We start from the raw sequence: 19194 nt of genomic DNA, 5'->3' as shown, positions 1-19194 counted from the left end.
CCTGACAGACCAAAGCAAGGCATGTTTAGACTGGGTAAGTATTCTGAGTTCAGTTCCCGAGAGCAGACAGAGTGCAAGGAGAGAGGGAGACAGATGAACCCTGCACAGGGAGGCAGGGGACCCTGCCAAGGAAGCGTTGTCACCCAAAAGCCACTAAATACTCCCTCTACAGACTCATTTCCCACGTACTCACTGAGCAGCTACTCTGGACCAAGCATGACTCCTGGCGCTAAGAATGTGTGTCAAAGAAAATCTCTGACATCATGCCTGGTATGTTTTAGTGAGAAAAACAAGCAATGAATAATAGCCTGGTGGTGACAAATGTCATAAAGAAAGTAAAGCAGGGTGGTGGGAAGGAGATGACTGGAGGCAGGGATAGGGGTAATACATACAGGGTGAAGGGAAGCCCAGCTCCCTTCACAGTAACATCAGTTCAAACTGGGAGATGGCTTCACCTTTGTACAGTTTCTCCTGTTTGCTACAGTACCAAGTTCTCCAGTTACCTACTCCTGGCCTACTTATGTAGTAGTATCCCTTGAAGCCACAGCCTCTGGAGTTGGTTCACCTCTAGATGCCCCCTTACACACACACACGTGCGTGCGCGCACACACACACACACACACACCTAACTTTGGCTCCCACGACTCAGGGAATAAGGAGATACTGACCCCAAGCTGATGAGAATAGGTTAACAAGCAGATGAGACAAGAGAGACAAGAGAAAGAAAGACCAAGAGCTCCACGTTCAGTGTGATGGGGTGGCTACGCTCGCCCTGGCCTGGGGAGTACTGGAGAAACAGTTCTCGGGACTTAGACAAGGGCACAGAAGAATTCTAAGACTGGCCTTGGGGGTGAAGAATTCCTGAAAGTCTGTCTTACTAAGGGGAAGCCTCCCTGGAGATGCAGCTGCTGCAGGCTCAGGGGCCAAGACTGGGATGGTGATACAGGACAGTTCCTAGGTCACAGAACCCGAGAGCAAATCCCTAGGCCCACAGCAATCCTGCAGGACTTCTTGAGGCATTTGAGAGCGGGGAAACTAAGATGCAGTCCAGGGATTGTTTCCCTCCAATCGCTAATATTTGAAGGGAAAGAGAAGTGCTTCCCCCCACATTGCCCCAAGGCAACAGGAACACCTACTGTGACTATAAACTAGATGTGGAAATAGAAGGAGTTTGTGGGAAGCATATGCTGCCTCTTGACAGAAAGGCCCCAAGCAGTTTCTGCAAACTGATAAGGATAGCATAGCCAAAAGAACATCAGAGATGACAATCAACAGGTGACAGGAAGGGACAGGGCAAGAGGAGGCATCCCCAAAAGACTGAATGGCTCATGGAACAGTGTCTGCTTCTCTGTCACATTGGCAGCTTTGTAGAAGAAGAATTCAACTGTGTGGTCCCCTGTGAACACGTGGCATGAGTTCCCTGCAGCAGGACCAGGCTCTTGTGGTCCCTGCAGAGTGGGAGTTGGCTTCTCAGGGAGTGCAGCACACATCTCTGAGCTACAACCCCAGATGCAATTGCTGAAGCCTCCAGTAAAGCCCCAGAGCCCCTGCATGTGAAGGACCTGAACATAGCCTGGGGCCTCATCCTTGCCACCCTGTCCCCAGCCTGTATCCCCCTCTTCCTGCCCAGTGGCATCCCGGGAGCCTGCACACACAGGCCTCTGTAGTTTCTGAGGTCTGGGACGTTGAATTTCTAGTACACCGCGCTCCATCAGCTTCTCTGTCTTCAGGTGGTCCAGAGTCTCCTGTAACTATGTCCTTTAACCAGCCTTGTGTCTTGGCCTGGTGTCTGAGGTGGGGCTCCTGAAGCACCAGGCAGAACACAGAAGCTCCAACGGTCATGGTTTATCAATGATGAAAAATCTCTCTCTGGGTCTCCAAGTGACCCCCTCAAAATGCCAGCCACAGGTGGGGAGCAGGCAGGCATGCTTCCAGTAGGGCTCAAACAGTAGGATCTGTGGAATATATTAAAGCAACGCAGATGGATTTCGGATGGAGGCCCTGTGTAGGAATCCCACACTGTGGGATACGGCTTAGACCTCCAAACTCAGGCTGCTCAGCCAAGACAGAACCTAGAGAGAATCCTGTTACCTAGACCTCCTCCTGAGAAGAGACTATCTCCCTGGAGGCTCAGAAACTCGCCTGCACCTTTTACAGTGGAGAACTACTCTATATGAGCACATAAAACCAGAATACAAAAAACATCCCTCCTGACAAATTTCTGCCTGGAGACATGGACTGTATGTTTGTTATAAGTGACCGTAGCCCTGCCTGTGACATGATCCCAACGGCAGCTCCGTGAAGCCACAAGTTTGATCTCACAATAGTGCTTCTAAATGCATAGAGCAAAAAGTGTAGGGTACAAGCTCAATTCTACTGAAAATTACCCCAAAAATGAAATGACAAGGTTTGTGCCTCACTCATGTCATAAAAGATACAGGGAAGTGAGTAAGAGGTAGGGAGAAAATAATTGGGCAGAAGCAATACTTCATACTTTATATAGTTGTGACAATTGTCCTATGATATGGAAATAATAAGGGGCTGGGGTTTCCAGCCCTGCTATCAAGCACTCTCAGTCCTACCAGGAGGAAATAGTAAGAGAGGGTGGGCGGCTAACATAGAATTCTCCCATGTGCTTGAGGAACGGCCAATATGAATACCATGTCACAGCCACATCAACTGATGCTTGTCCCCAGCACCTTTGTTCAAAATAGAAAGGTGAGGGGTCACAGTGCAACAGAACACGAGTGCACCAGAGACTAAGAACAGAAAGAGACCAGCGAAAGGAAGAAAAGACCCCGTCAGAATCAAACGTACCAATATCCCGCTTCACCCCACGGGGCCGCACGGAACTGGCCTCTGCAGTTTTTCCTGCCTCCCAAGAGGTCTGATCCTTTGCTCTCCAGAATCAATGAGCCCACTTGGTCCTTTGTGTGAGCAGAAGCTCCCAAGTTGCTCATTAAAAGTAAGCATCTGGACCTAGTGAATTGATTTACTTCGCCCCAGTCCTAGAAGGACATTTCAGATCAGAAGATGTCTTAAGGTTTCTGACTCTGCTCTCAATTACTGTCGAGTGCATATGCCCATCTCGGCTCCAGGAGTCCAGGCCCTGCTTCGTGAGGGAGTGCCGGTTCACAAAAGAAAATCAATGCAAGGTCTGCATCCGAGAGGGTGATGAGTTAAGGGTCATTGCTACCGGGCTTTCGTTTATCTTTAGAGATGTGAGATTTTCCACTCATTCCCTTTTTGAAACATGAATATCAAATATAACACTCTACTGAATAAATGCAACAAAGATGAATAAGACTTCAGTTCCTGAGAGATGAAGAGCAAACCCAAGTCAGTAGACGGGCAGTTAACACACAGGCATGAGCACACTGGTACAGGACAGTGGGAAATATAAGGAGAGCTGATAACATCAATGGTGGAGCATTGTGTGCTGCTCAGGGACCAGGGGCTCTTCCCTAACACACAAGAAAAGATGAGGAGGAAAGAGGGAAAGGGGGGAAGAAAGGAAGAGGGGGAGAGAGGTAGGCATGATGGGAGGAAGGGAGAGAGAGAGAGGCAATAAGAAGGAGGAAAGAAAATCATTCAATGAACTAAAATTTTTTATTTATTTATTTTTAATTTTAATTTATTTATTTATTAAGGATTTCTGCCTCCTCCCCGCAACCGCCTCCCATTTCCCTCCCCCGATCAAGTCCCCCTCCCTCATCTGCTCGAAGAACAATCAGGGTTCCCTGACCTGTGGGAAGCCCAAGGACCGCCCACCTCTATCCAGGTCTCCTAAGGTGAGCATCCAAACTGCCTAGGCTCCCACAAAGCCAGTACGTGCAGTAGGATCAAAAACCCACTGCGATTGTTCTTGAGTTCTCAGTATTCCTCATTGTCCTCTATGTTCAGCTAGTCCGGATTTATCCCATGCTTTTTCAGACCCAGGCCAGCTGGCCTTGGTGAGTTCCCGATAGAACATCCCCATTGTCTCAGTGTGTGGGTGCACCCCTCGCGGTCCTGAGTTCCTTGCTCGTGCTCCGTCTCCTTCTGCTCCTGATTTGGACCTTGAGATTTCTGTCCCGTGCTCCTCTGTCTCTGTCTCCTTTCATCGCCTGATAAAGGTTAATATTCATGAGGATGCCTATGTGTTTGTCTTTGGGTTCACCTTCTTATTTAGCTTCTCTAGGAACATGCTAAAATTTTGAATAAACATTATAATATGCTATTCAGAAAGCCCACTGGTTTCTCTATATTCTGGAAGTCTCTGGTCCACATTTGTTAAGAAAAAAAAATGCATATGAAAGAGCTTTCAGAATTTCATTTTCCAGGGACCATGGTCTCTGCCTTTGTGAGTGCATCCTTCCTGTAGCATTAGGGCCCACACGTTACTAAAGCCATTTGAGTTCTTTGTCTTTCCACAGTCATGGGCACCAAGGACAGCACTTGATAAAGTTCTCCTCTGCTTGTATGAGCACAGACAAGGACTGGCTGGAGCTGAGGAAAGAAGAGTTAGCCTTTGCCAGAGAGTTCACTGGAAACCAGCCACCTCAGAGAATCCTAACAGGGGTGCAGCTGCAATGAGTGCAGGCATCGTTGCGTGCCTTTCTCCACAGCTACCATCAAGGATCCATTTATGCACTGTTTCTAGAACATTCTTCCATTGTTGAGGATCAAGCCCTTTCAGACACCTTTACATTTCTTAATGTTCCCACCCAGTCATGTCAGAAAGTTGGGGACAGACAAGCTGATAGCCTGGTTTCTGTAGAACTTTGAATTCTTTTTTGTTGTTGTTGTTATTGTTGTTTTGGTTTTTTGTTTGTTTTTCGAGACAGGGTTTCTCTGTAGTTTGGGGGCCTGTCCCAGAACTAGCTCTTGTAGATCAGGTTGGCCTCGAACTCACAGAGATCCACCTGCCTCTGCCTCCAGAGTGCTGGGATTAAAGGCATGCACCACCACCGCCCAAGTAAACTCTGAAATTCTTTGAAAATCAAGAGGCATGGACAACTTCGGGATACAATTTTTGTTCTATGCCTGATCCAACCTGATTGTTGACAATCCTGGGAAGCCAGGGAGAAAAGCACATGAAGACTTGAGCTTTGGCTATATCCGTTTCAAGTACTTTAATAATGACTCAGTGACAGAGGGTTTAGGTCACCAGATCAAAGTGCTGCAAACACTCTCTGAATGCTGATCGTCACTATGTCTGCAGGCACACATAGTCATGATGCCCAGGGCTATTATTAACCATTTCTATCCATGGTACGGACCACTTCCGGGTTGAAAAGGAACCAAGTATTAGTTCCCCAGCCACATTTACCCAGCTGTTTTATTTATAACTGCAGAAATGGTGGTCAGGACACTCCTTAGCTGAGTGAGAAGGCCCAGGTCTACAGAGATAAGCTCCAAGAGTCTTGGCTATTGACAGATCCAGAGAGAGAATGGGAGCCTCAAGGAAATGAATGTAGTTGAGCATGACAGGGTGATGGGTTTGAGGGAGGAAAGAAGCCAGGCCCCTGGGCTCAGAGGACAGACATGACCTGGTCGTGGGAAAGCCCAGACTGGCAGACGCCCCGTCCCCACCCCAGACCCATACATTTATATGTTACCATCTGCAAAAAGCCACTCCCCACTTCCTTTGGAAAATCCTCCCCGCGACTGGGAGAGTTCTCACAGCCCTAACAGCGAGCCAGGCTCCAGATTGGGCTGGCCATGAGGGCCCTTACCCTTCTCTCTGCAGCAACTGGCCCAACAAGTAGATGACAATCCAAACCATCACATCAGAGGCCTCCTATGATAGCTATAAAACCAAAACTACTGGGAAGAATGTGAGGCCACCATCCGCAGCATCTCTTCCATGGAAGAGATGACGACCAACTCATTCAGACTACAGAGATGGAAGATGATCAGGTTTGTCAGCAACACTGAGACCCATGGATAGCAGCTCCACCAACCCAGCAATCTCCTATCCAGGAGCCAGAATATTTCCCATTTTTCCTTAGGACAGGTGGGTAGGACATCTAAAGCCAGGCACAAAATGAGTTCTAATACACAAATGTGGCTAAACTCAGTGCCAAGAAGATATCCAAAGGCTCTGGGACATATACTGTCCAAAATACAAGGACAGGGGAAGAGACACCATGGTAGGACACTAGAATACTGGACGGGGTAAAGGAACATTGAGGTACGACAGTGGACTACTGTAATGACACAAATGGATGCTATCACGGGACCACGGAGCACTGTGGTGGGACATAGAGCACTCTAATGGGGCAGTGGAGCACTCTGGTGGGACAGTGGAGGACTCTGATGGGACCGTGGAGCACTGTGATGGGACAGTGGAGCACTGTGATGGGACGGTGGAGCACTGTGATGGGACAGTGGAGCACTGTGATGGGACATAGAGCATTCTAATGGGGCAGTGGAGCACTCTGGTGGGACAGTGGAGGACTCTGATGGGACCATGGAGCACTGTGATGGGACAGTGGAGCACTGTGATGGGACGGTGGAGCACTGTAATGGGACAGTGGAGCACTGTGGTGGGACATAGAGCACTCTGATGGGACAGTGGAGCACTCTGATGGGACAGTGGAGCACTGTGATGGGACAGTGGAGCACTCTGATGGGACAGTGGAGGACTCTGATGGGACAGTGGAGCACTGTGATGGGACAGTGGAGCACTGTGATGGGACAGTGGAGGACTGTGATGGGACAGTGGAGCACTGTGATGGGACAGTGGAGCACTGTGATGGGACAGTGGAGCACTGTGATGGGACAGTGGAGCACTGTGATGGGACAGTGGAGCACTGTGGTGGGACAATGGAGCACTGTGATGGGACAGTGGAGCACTGTGATGGGACAGTGGAGCACTGTGATGGGACACTGGAGCACTCTGATGGGACAGTGGAGCACTGTGATGGGACAGTGGAGCACTGTGATGGGACACTGGAGCACTGTGATGGGACAGTGGAGCACTGTGATGGGACAGTGGAGCACTCTGATGGGACACTGGAGCACTCTGATGGGACAGTGGAGCACTGTGATGGGACCGTGGAGCACTCTGATGGGACCATGGAGCACTGTGATGGGACAGATGCACGTTGGGATAGGATGATGGAGCATTGAGATAGCACCACTGTGATGAAACCATGAAGTATTATGATGGAACAGTGGAGCACTGTCCACCACAGTGGGACAGTGGGGAATTGTATGAACAGAGCATTGAGATGAGACAGGTGCACATTGAGATAAAATAATGGAGCACTGTGATGAATCAGGAGAGTAAAGCGTTATGATGGGACAATGCAGCATTGTCATGGGACAGTGCACACTGTGATGAACAATGGAGCACCATGATGACAGTGAATCATTGTGAAGAGGTAAGAGAGCATGGCGACTTGACAGTGGAAAATTAGGATTGGAGAGCTGAATATTTTACAAGACTGGAAAGCATTGTGATGGGACCCTGGAGCACTGATTTAGAACAATGGAGCACTGTGATGAGATGGTGGAGCACTGTGATGGGACACTGGAGCACTGTGATGGGACACTGGAGCACTGTGATGGGACCCTGGAGCACTGATTTAGAACAATGGAGCACTGTGATGGGATGGTGGAGCACTGTGATGGGACACTGGAGCACTGTGATGGGACACTGGAGCACTGTGATGGGACACTGGAGCACTGATTTAGAACAATGGAGCACTGTGATGGGATGGTGGAGCACTGAGCACTAGGGTGGGATAATGCAGCATTGTGATTAGAAAGTAAAGGATTATAGTGGAACAATGGAGCATGGTGATGGGGCGTGGGTAATTGTGATGGGATGGTGGAGCACAACAGTGATGGGATGGTGGAGCACTGTGATGGGATGGTGGAGCACAATAGTGATGGGATGGTGGAGCACAACAGTGATGGGATGGTGGAGCACTGTGATGGGATGGTGGAGCACAACAGTGATGGGATGGTGGAGCACTGTGATGGGATGGTGGAGCACTGTCATGGGGCAGTGAAACACTGATGGAATGGTGGGACATTCTAATGGGACAGTGGAGCACTCTGATTGGGTCAATGAGGCAATGTGACAGGGTGGTGGACCACTGTGAAGAGATAGTGAGGCACTTGATAGAGGCATGGGACACTAATTGGGGTGGTCCGTGGAGAACTGTGTTACAACCCTTAAGTATTGTTTTGAGATACTGCAGCTTTGTGATGTTTTTGACGTTTAAATGTGTTTACTGAAAAACTATAAGAATTCTACTAAAAAGATACCACTTTCAGCTGGGTGTTTTGGTCCACACCTATAATCCCAGCAGTCAGAAGATTCTGGGGCAGAAGGATCATGAGTACATGGCCCACCTGGCTTGCAGAGTGAGTTTGAGGCCTGTTTGTACAACTTAGCAATATTCTATCTTAAAATGAGCTTTTTAAAGGGGGGGGGCTGGGGCATAGCTCAGTGGTACCATTCCTGCCTGGCATGCCCAAATCTCTGGGTTCAACCCCCAGTACAACAAAAATAAATAAATAAATGACCTCTTTTTCTCTCATAAGTCAAATATTTTTAAATTTTTAATTAAGAAAAAAATAAAGACATCCCAGTGCCAACGGTGGATTCTAGAATACCAACAAAACATTAAGCAAATTACTCCCTGCCATGGTCAAACCAAGTGCTGTGTTGAGCTCCCTGGGCCCTTGGGAAGGGGAGTTATCTATGTGCAGGGAGAAATCCTTCCTCGTAGTCCGGGCTGACCCTGGCTCAGACCTCACGGGCCATGCCTGCTGCTGTCGCTCAGCCACTAGTTGCAGTGTGGCTATGAAGCACCTGTTTTTCTGCTTTCTAAACACAGTCTTCATCAACAGGGACCCAGACCCTTTCCCAGGCCCCTGTCCTGTCCGTTCAGGTGCTCCCTTTCTAGCTCTGTCATTAAACTCCACCACCACGGTGACAGATCCACGTGTTCTGATGTGAGTGGGAATCAGAGAATGGTTAGGTTCGTTCTCTGGGCTTCTAGCTTGGGTCTCCATCCACCGCACACATTCTCCATGGTAACGCTCCAGTCCCTTCTGGAAGCCCTCAAATATCCTTGCTTAACAGTAATCAAAGGACAGTCCCACCAAGTCAATCAATGGAAAAGCACTCATTAACAGCCTTTCCTCAAGTTAAAAGGTCTCTAACAAGGAGCCATTAAAGGCAGACATTCAGAGTTGTGTTTCCCCGGGCTGTGGGCTAAATTAGAGTAGCTGTTTAGCTTGAAGGAAAAGGGCAACGTGTCCTCACCCAGAGCAGGCAAAAGGTCAGCACATTCACCCCTCTGGGAGCCTCGCACAGATTTAGAGGGATGCAGGGTGTGAGTGTCTGGGAGTGGGGCACTCCAATTGTGCTTCCTGCTTTGTAGTCACGCTGCCTGAGTTCGAATTAAGCTATTTGCTGTGCTCGTTAAAGGACAGAACATTGGGAGCATTTAAAATCAAATGTCCTGTAATTTTCCAAGTCCTGATGGTTTCCCACAGGCTGAGGAGAAAGAGGTTTTCCAGGCTGCTACAAGGAGAGTAGAGAGGAAGGGTAGAAAACTGTGCTGAGAAACAAAAGGTCAAGGGGTGGCTGTGACAGGGAGGTGGTGTTTATTTTCATCAAGTGAAGCCTTTTCCTCCCTCCCTTCCTCTCTTTCTCTTTCCCTCCTTTCCACTCTCCCTCCTTCCCTTCCTCCCTCTCTCCCTCCCTTCCTCCCTCCCAGTCTTCCCTTCCTTTCTTTCTCTTTTCTTTTCGTCTCTAATTTGTGTTTTGGAGCTATCCACGAAGTAGGTGACGAGACATATGAAAACCTAGCAAGCTCAATTGAGGGTCCCACTGGACCACAAAACCTATTAAATTTTGTCCAGTTCTCTATAGAAACTCCCATCAGGGAGGCTCTGGGGTTAGAGGGCTGGAGGGCAACAAAGTTCACCTGTTACCGAGGATAGCGTGTGCTTCTTCCTCTTTTACAAGATACATGCATCTTAAATATTTGAAATATTTATATAAGGGAACTGTGGAGCCGTGCAGTGTGAAGAGTGGTGTGTGTTTGTTTTCTGGTGGCAATTGGGATTAAACCTAGGGCCTCCTGCACGCACCCAGGCCCAGCCCCAGCCCCAGCCCTGAGAATAGTATTTCTGAATGTTCCCTCAGATTAAGAAGGTGTAGTCACACAAGCTCCCAGTCACACTGTTCCTACAAGCCAAGCTTTATTTTTCTTTAAAAGAAACCAGACAGTAACAGTTGCAGCTGGTTTGTGTTTTAACAGTTAAGAACTGTTTAAAACTTGATACATTTTCAGCTAAGTTTTGCTCCCTAACAATATTCTGATTAAAATTAAAAAAAGAGAAAAAGTCCTGTTAGGGATGTTCCTCAGTGGATAGAGAGAGCTGGCCTAGTACACCAAAGGTCATGGGTTCAATTCCCTGCACCACCTATAATGGTGGTGGGCACAGCACACAGGCCTGTAATCCCAGTCCTTGCAGAGATGGAGAACAGGGGGGGGGGGGTTCCAAGGTCACCCTCTGCCTGAGTCAGTCTGAGACCCACTCAGAACAAATTTCACCCCCATCAAAAAAAAAAAACAACTCCTAGGTATGTCTCTGCATACTATCAGCATATTTAAACTGTGATGAGGAGATATTAAAAATGAGTGGCTAGAAACTGCCTTGAGTGTTTTGTTTGGAAATGAGATACAAGCTTTGTAATTGCCAAAGTGAATTCTTGCTGTGTTTGGTCAACTGCCTCATCAGTGAACTTTGCTTGCTTACTTATGATTTTTGGTGCTGGGGATTGGACCAGCCCCTCTGTATTCTAGCGTGACCTCTGCGGTGGAGCTATAACCCAGAGAGCCTAGAACATGCAAAACAAAGAGAAGACTAGTTCCCAAAATAACTGCTGCTAGCTTAGAAGGCTTGTGAGACTTGAGGAAATGGTGGGTTGATTTTTTAGTGTTTTTAGAGTGTGGGGGGGGTTGTTTCTTGTTCATCATGTTGCTGGTTTGTTAACCCAGGACCTCACTCTGACTTGGTAGCCATTCCTCCATGAGTCCTCACCTCTCCCCACCCCAAAAGGATGTTCTTGATTCAAGGATCCCAGACCCATAAAAGAAGGTTTGGCTGGCGAGATAAGATCATGTTTGCTTACTAATGGTGGAGGCGTCTCCTCTGTGTAATTACACAGACAGGGTCATCCCACACGATGCTCTGCCTGCTTAAGGACAGCTATGGAAAACATCACAGATTTTCTACTCTAGTTCTGTATTCCCAGCTCTTCACTCTTTCATGAAGGGAGTTCAATGAGCTGACAGAAAACCACCTGCTAAAGGAAGCCAACCTCGAGACCCATTGTGAAGCCTGCAGCGGCAGAAACAGAAGCCTGTATGTGCGGAATTCAGTTAGCCGTGTCTAACAGCTTAATCTGGTGTTGCTCATTCCTTACACTCACCCGCCCTCGCCCTAAATAAATAAGACTCAACCCAGTTACTCACCTAGACCCCCTTGGCGGATGTCTGTCCGTGTGGCTCCGCCAACAATAAACTGAGGGTTGGGACACAGTTCCTGAAAGTAGTTTAGGAGAAACACAAGTCAGAGGGCGCTGTTTAAGGGTGGTGGCAGCCTAAATAAAAACATCCTGCAGAGCAGGCAGAAGCCTAGCATCCTGTCTGCTACCACACACACAGGCTTTGTCTCCTTGGTGGGTCTTCAAGACTAGGAAGGGAGGACACCAGAGTCAGCTACGGATCCACAGGACAAAAGCTGGAGCCCAGAGCCCCTATCATGCCCAGGATCTTGACTACTGTGCACACTGAGTGTATGGGTGTGTGGATATGTGGGTGTGAAAAGGCTTCAGGGTGTTGTGTGTAGGAGAGCTATGGCCCTGCCCATTTGGACAACACCCCTCTTTACACAGAGAGCCAAGTAGAAGTCTGTTTGACAAAAGGCAATGACCACTGTGGACATTCCTTAAACACGTGACTAAGTAGCAAGGATTTTATAGCTGATCCAATCCTGAGGGCATCAGGGAGGAAGCAGGGATCAAGGATGAGGTATCAAGGAGGAAGCCAGGGATCAAGGATGAGGTATCAGGGAGGAAGCCAGGGATCAAGGATGCGGTATCAGGGAGTACCCATTTCCAGGTAGAACTCAGGTCTGATGAGGTCATATTCTTGCTTCTATCTCTGCCATTACCATCTTCCACTTGGCATCTGCTCACATGTTATCACCTAGACTAGAAGGAGGGACTCGGAAGCAAGAGGTCAACCCTTCTCTTTTGTTTACGCAGGAAGACCCTACTGAGCACCATTCTGGGTCTGGTACCACAGCAGGCAGGGGAGATGGAAGGGTGAGGAAGTGAAGAAACCAACAGGTAAAATTGCTTCTCAGGGCATTTGGTTTGCATAAGCAAATCAATCTGACATTATTGGGAAACAGCTGAACAAACAAGCAAAATGAGCTCATATTAAAAGTCCAGGGGGCATTCTGGCTGACCAGCTGACCACATGAAGACAGCGGCTGCCTGCTAGAAAGGGGGGCTCTGGTGCAGTCTGCTGGGAGTGTCCAAAGAAGACAGTCAGCCTGAGCACAAGGCAAATTGTTAAGGGGAAAGGTGGGACCTCAAGGGACCGAAGGGAACTTGGACTACACTTGCAAACCGATGGGTTGCACTCCTGCAAGGGCTGGCTAGCTACGCAGTGAGAACCATTGCTTACGTAGAGACGTGAAGAGATGATAGATCCACCATGATGGGGAAGCCAGAGAGAGCTGAACAAAAGGGGTAAAGCCCGCGTGGAGCTGTACCCAGGGGTTCTGAGATCCTACTGTAGGAGATGGAACCTTCTGGAAGACAGCCCTACCTATATGAACCAGTCAGCTCCTAGCCCTTCTCCCCTAACACCCCACTCTCCTACCCCAAATATTATTTTTTAATTCACAGTTTTGTCAAGAAAGTAATTCTTACTGATAGACAAAATCCTAACAGGAAACAATAAAATAAAAACCCTTCCATTTTTGCTCTTTATTAACATTTCTAAGACATTCTCCCCAAAACCGCCTTTAATGTGATAGCACACTTTCATGCAAGTGCATATATCTTAGTCAACTTTCTATTACTATAACCATACACCTGGGACAATCAACTTACAAAGAAGAAAAGGTGTCAAGCATAGTGGCACATACCCATTATCCCAGCACTTGGAAAAATAAAACAAGATCATTATTTTGAGGGTATTTTAAAGACTCTATTAGAGAGGGGCTAGGAAGAAGAAAGAGGGGGAGAAGGAAGAGGAGGAAGGAAAATCTCATCTGGGCCCACATCTTCTGAGGTTCAGTCCATGAATAGTCCCACTACTGGGGGGTGGTCTCTGTGAGGCAGACAGCATGGTAAGAATGTGTAAGAGACAGGATCACTTCATGCCAGCTAGGAAGAGGAGAGAGAGGGAGAGAAGAGCCCAGGGTTCTAATTCCCTAACACTCTCAGTGACCGCTCCCTCTGCTAGACACAACTTCTAACTGACCACCACACGTGCCAGTGTGCTAAGGGGTGGGCATGCCGGGAAAGACAAGATGCGAACTATAGCTCTCTCTGTGTCTCTCTCTGTTTCTCTGTCTCTGTCTCTCTATCTCTATCTCTCTGTCTCTGTGTGGGTGATCACATGTACTTTTACGTCTTTTATAAAACAAAGCTTTAATTTGCATTGAAAGTACCACAAATCATTCAGCCAGTCTTCCAGTGAGGGAGCTTTGATTTTATTCTGTTTTGTTTTAATCTTTTGCAGTCTCTGGTAGCAAGTGAAAAGTGGACATGGTGGGCCAGAGGGATGGCTCTACGGGTACCTGCCACCAAGCCTGACAACCCAAGTTCGATTCCTGAGAAACAGTATAGGGAAAAGAGGGTTTTTTTTTGTTTTGTTTTGGTTTTTTGGTTTTTCAAGACAGGGTTTCTCTGTAGCTTTGGTGCCTCTCCTGGAACTAGCTCTCGTAGACCAGGCTGGCCTCGAACTCCCAGAGATCCGCCTGCCTCTGCCTCCCAAGTACTGGGATTAAACGTTTGCGCCAATTTAGCCGGGCAGTGGTGGCGCACGCCTTTAATCCCAGCACTCGGGAGGCAGAGGCAGGCGGATCTCTGGGAGTTCGAGGCCCGCCTGGTCTACGAGAGCTAGTTCCAGGACAGGCTCCAAAACCACAGAGAAACCCTTTCTCAAAAAACCAAAAAATAAATAATAAAATAAAAGAGTTTTTTTTAAAAAAAAATTGTTTAAGGAAAAAGGAAAGAGAGTCTTTCAACCTATTCAATGCTTCCTTCACTCACGTGTGATGAGACACTCGTACACACACCACACACCCATATACACACACACCACACACACTATACACACATACCACACATATATATCACACAAACTCATATACACACAAGCCACAGATATACACGCCATACACACTATACACATACACTGTCACATACACACCACAAACATACACGCACATATACACCACACACACCACACATATACACACCACACACACCACACATATACACACCACACGCACTATACACACCACACACCACAAACATACACACACACTATAGTAAATGTAAAAGCGGTAGCTCTAATCCGCTCTCAGATACTGAAGAGCTCCCATGCTCTAGACCATTATTTCCCGACAACTAAAAGGTGGAGGAATTTGAAAAACTAATTAAAAAATGTCAGATTGGAAAATCTTTTCATTTAAATTTTGCCTTTAAAAGGCAGTAACTTCAAGACAGTAGGGAAGAAAGCATTGAATGGGGTTTGAAAGGCTCTCTTTCCTTAAATAATTTTTTGAACCTATCCATTCTGCTAAATGGACACAGTGCCGAGCTGCCCCGAAACTGGCATCTCTGCCCCAGAGAGTCTTGCAGCAGGGTTGTGGGTTGTGCGGAAACTCCACTGGTCAACGTGCAGAGGCTCCATGACACTGCAGCGCTCGTCTCCCAACGGGACAGCTCTATCATTCAAACCCGTTCCTTCAGCTGCCACCTACAGATGACACTGATGCTTCAAGGTGACCCCCTGCCTTTTCTGCTCACACTATCCATGTGACAGAAGCAAAAGACACTCATATCCAATAAGTGTGCGAAGCTTTGCTACAATTTTAGGTTTGGGTTCAGGAAGAGAGAATGTTGGCAGAGGCTACAGTTTAAAATGCTGCCTGTTGGTAAGGAGGTAGAATTTTCATTTTAATATTTGTTATTCACTAATTACAATGCAAAATGTCCCCCACCCTCCCAAAATAGCCATGACTGATGTATTACATGGATCCTTCAAGGGTCACATAAAGTCCTCATTTTACAATTCACAGGGAGATAAGACCCCTGCAGGACACAAGAACTTACTGCGTGCCCTCTCCCCCACTAAACCTCAAAGCAGAGATAAAAGAGATGGGCAGCTGGAGAGACTTAAAAGATGGAGACCCTGCAGAAGAAAGGCAGCCCCCGTCCGCCTACATCTTTGGACTGCTATTTTTTTTCTTCTTTAGCACCAGTCCCGTGTGTTCAGGATGATGCTTCCTGGCCATCAAGAGATGGCCCCAAGCATTCCTTAACAAAAACTACCCAAGCCTTCCACCAGCCCTGGAAAAACGAAATGTCAGGAAACAGTAGTCCTTATTTCCTGTAAGGTACTCAGGATCGGAAGTGCTGTAAAAGCCCACACTCTCTCAGAAGTGATGGCTACTCAGAAAGATTCCTCTCCAGGACACTGTCACTGGAAGACTTGGTATTTGAAGGGCTCTGAATTGTCCTGTCAAGAAGCCCCATGACGCCCTTTCCCTCACTCCATCACCCCATCCCACAGTTCAGCACTTCTGACCTTCCACCATCTGGTCCACGATGTTTCTGGCTTCGCCTGGTTCCCACCATGTCTTATCTGTTCTAATGACCATGGAGCACAGCCTTCTCTGGATACTCTTTCTTGCAAGCTCATCCACAGCCCAGTGCCTTGGCTCACACCTAAGCCTTCTCCTTGGTCTCACCTATGACCTCTCTCTCCACCAATCCCCACTTAATCGTCTTTCATAATTTTCCTATCCAATTCCACAGTCAAGAACCACTGTTTCCGCCCCAGCTCCCATTCATGTTGTTCATTGAATAGTTTTCTCTCTGGCCAGTCTGTCTTGTAATGCTATCTAGAGATAACTCACTTCCTAAGCATTTATGTATTCTTTCATCCAGATTGCCTCATAACCCAAGGAGGTGGGTAATACTATTATTCTCATTTCATGCATAAGGAAACGGGGTCTCAGAGAGGTTAGTAGCTTACCCGCAGTCTCTTCGCTACTGAGTGATAGACAAGGGACCAGAACCTGACACCCAAGCCCATGTTCTTCTCTACTCCAGTGTCTCCCAGTTGTCTGCCTATTTTCTGCCCCCCCTTAACTAGTGAAAGTTCTTCGAGGTACCTCCCAGCCCAGTACAAGTGTACAGCAAACCATGACTGAACTGGAAATTCCAAAGCCATGAATCTAAGAGGTAGCAGCTGGAGAAAGAACGGAAGCTCCAAATAGAGCCTTCTACCATCCATTAACCTTCCAACAATCCAACCCCTCCATATGTCTCTCAACTGGGGTTCTTATTATCAGCCTGGCATGGCTTCACTCCTGACTTTATATTTCTCCTTCAGATCAATAAATGGCTTAATTGCCAGGGGTGGGGGACACTCCAGACAGAAAAGAATCTTGAACAGGCTGCATTAAGTCTGTTCACACTGGGCACTATGCGCTTCGCAGGGGCTTAGGATAGACACTGAGCCCAGATGGTAAGGCAAAGAGCTAAGAGCACCAGAGACCAGCATGACCAGCCGCTGTCTCTGTGGGTGGGCTGCTGCTCTTACCCCACATAAACAGAAAAGCCCTAGGAGATTTCGCCCTTCCAACAGCAAGTTCTTCCTGAGAACTCAGGTCTGATCTTACAGCCTTCATCTAGACAAATGTGTCTTCCATTCCTTGGGACAAGAGGCTAGGTGGGTCTCCTACTTAGAAGCTTAAGAATAGGCAGAAACAAAACAACCATAGCTCTCCTGGTTGTATATCCGGAAGAACCAGAACTAAGATAGGGACATCTGAACATCCACATTTTTTGTAGCATTAATTCCAATTGCTATGATAGGGAATCAGCCAAGCTACTCATGCCCAGATGGATGAATGAAAAATATTGTATATTTATGCAGGGGAAGTATATGTGTGTGTGTGTGCAATGGAGTATCATTCATAGAGAAGATGAAAATCATGTCATTTGTAGAAAAATGAACAGAAGCAAAAAAAACCATCATTTTAAGTGAAATGAGCCCAACTCACAAAGAAATGTGACCTATTGCTCCTTGTACGTGGAACTGGGGAAGTGGAGAAGTAAAAAGATGGCTGTAAGGATGTGGAAGAGGAAATAAAACACCTTTATTTTTGTAGAATTGCTAGGTTTAAAAAAATTGGTAGTTCCCAAACTAAATAAAGAGTTATTCTCAAAAGTAGCAAGGCAAACAAAGAAACAAAAAAAGCAAACAGAATCATTGAGAAATAGGCAACGGGCTTGAACAGAATCTCTCTAAAGCCTACACCAATGATGGATAAGGGCAGAGATGAAAAGGTACATCATCAGGAGAATGCAAATGAAGACCACAGTGTGACCACACCCACTCCTCCTCTCCATTCTCCAGCCCTAATGGAACCTTCCATGACCCTCAGTAACCCTATGTCTCTCAGCAGTGATGCTATCACAGTTGCCCACAACTGACTGTATCTAACCTTGGCTTGTTCCCCTGTGTGCTGGCCTGGGGGCACTATGAAATCCTAAATACCATGTGTCCTGTGCCTCTTACACGCAGGGCAATTACCCTCCAAGATTAACTTCTAGCTCCCAAACAAGACTGGCACACAATGGTTCCACAGTGCCATTTTAAGGGCAGAAAAACTGAAGCTCGGAGAGATTAAACCTCCTGTCCAAGGCCACATCAGCAGAGCTGCTGTTGAGATCTACCTTGTCCGGCTCCAAACCTGTGTATGTTCTTCCTTAGAAACAATTTTAGAAAGCAAGGCGGAATCGAACTATGGGATCTGAAAATGAAATCTACCACCGTCACTTACTTCATCTCTTGGCCAGATGTGACAGCCCTCCACCCTGTGTGACAGTCAACTGTGCCTTACCGTGGGTCGCCTCCATACAATGCCTTGAGTTTGGGGGGAGCCAGGCCCGAGATCACTGTAGCCCAAAGCTGATGGACACGCTGGAAACTCTGGATCTTTAAATAGGATCCCTGAGTTCAAGCATTGTTTTCTCAGGGTCTCAAAGTCTTGGCTTAAATACTTCACAGCATTCTGGTTAGAGCCAAGCCCCTTAGCAGCTGCACGTTGCTTGGATACTCCCGCTGCCAGGGCTGCCATGGCCTGGCTGTGAGCTCTGTGGGATGCACAGGAAAGCAGGGCTTCTGTGTCTTCTTAGACATCTGCCCTATGGGGCTGCTCCCTATAAGGCGGCAGGCAGGGAGGTGGAGCGTGTCAGCTTTTCACCTGAGGCCCTGCTCCAAAGACACATGAGTCATAAACAGGATCAAATATGTATTCACGGTGCAGGTAAATCTGCCCCGCCTTCTCCTGCTGTTCACAAACGATTCAGAAGTCACCAGAAGCTGGACAGGGCAGCATCTGGGTTCTTCCCCAGAGCCTCTGCGAGGACTGGCCCTGTCTGTACCTTGGTTTTATTCTAGTGGAAATAACTTAAGGCTGTGGGTCTTCGGAACATAAAGAGGATAATCCTCCATTCTTTTTATTTTTATTATGCATGGTGTTTTGCCTGCATGTGCGCCTGTGCAGTACAGGTATGCAGTATCCTTGGAGGTCAGAAGAGGGCACCATAGTCACAGACAGCTGTTAGCTTCCATGCGGGTGCTAGGAATCAAACCCAAACCCTTTGGCAAAATAGCCATTGCTCTTAACCTCTGAGCCACCTCTCCAGCCCCAACATCTGCTCTTTTCAGTTCCTACACGTATTTTTATCTGTTACAGAAGACACAGGCAACTAATACAGCATGACAAGAATCCTCTGGACCACTTCTTACAGCACAGGCTCTCTGATCACCACTATCTCTGAGGGAGTTCTGGGGCACTGTAAGATGTCTCAGTGGGTAGAGGATTTGCCATATAACAGGGGAATCTGCATTC

At 47.5% G+C, this 19194-nt stretch overlaps 1 protein-coding gene across 2 annotated transcripts in view; it reads right to left on the bottom strand.

The window, feature by feature from the left end:
* Positions 1-18453, bottom strand: part of Capn8 (calpain 8) — a 75617-nt gene extending 57164 nt beyond the window's left edge. For both annotated transcript variants that reach the window (XM_075989364.1, XM_075989363.1), the window contains exons 1-2: positions 18181-18453; positions 11493-11562 (exon numbers count right to left, since the gene is read on the bottom strand). In XM_075989364.1, coding sequence (XP_075845479.1) covers positions 11493-11562; positions 18181-18417 — 307 coding nt within the window. In that variant the 5' untranslated portion in view covers positions 18418-18453. The remainder of the gene's footprint in view (positions 1-11492; positions 11563-18180) is intronic.
* Positions 18454-19194: the final 741 nt, after the last annotated feature.

The sequence above is a fragment of the Microtus pennsylvanicus genome, chromosome 10 (genome assembly GCF_037038515.1).
Source record: "Microtus pennsylvanicus isolate mMicPen1 chromosome 10, mMicPen1.hap1, whole genome shotgun sequence".
NCBI lineage: Eukaryota > Metazoa > Chordata > Mammalia > Rodentia > Cricetidae > Microtus > Microtus pennsylvanicus.
Note: the sequence above shows the minus strand (reverse complement) of the source record. Positions and strands in the feature narration are given on the sequence as shown.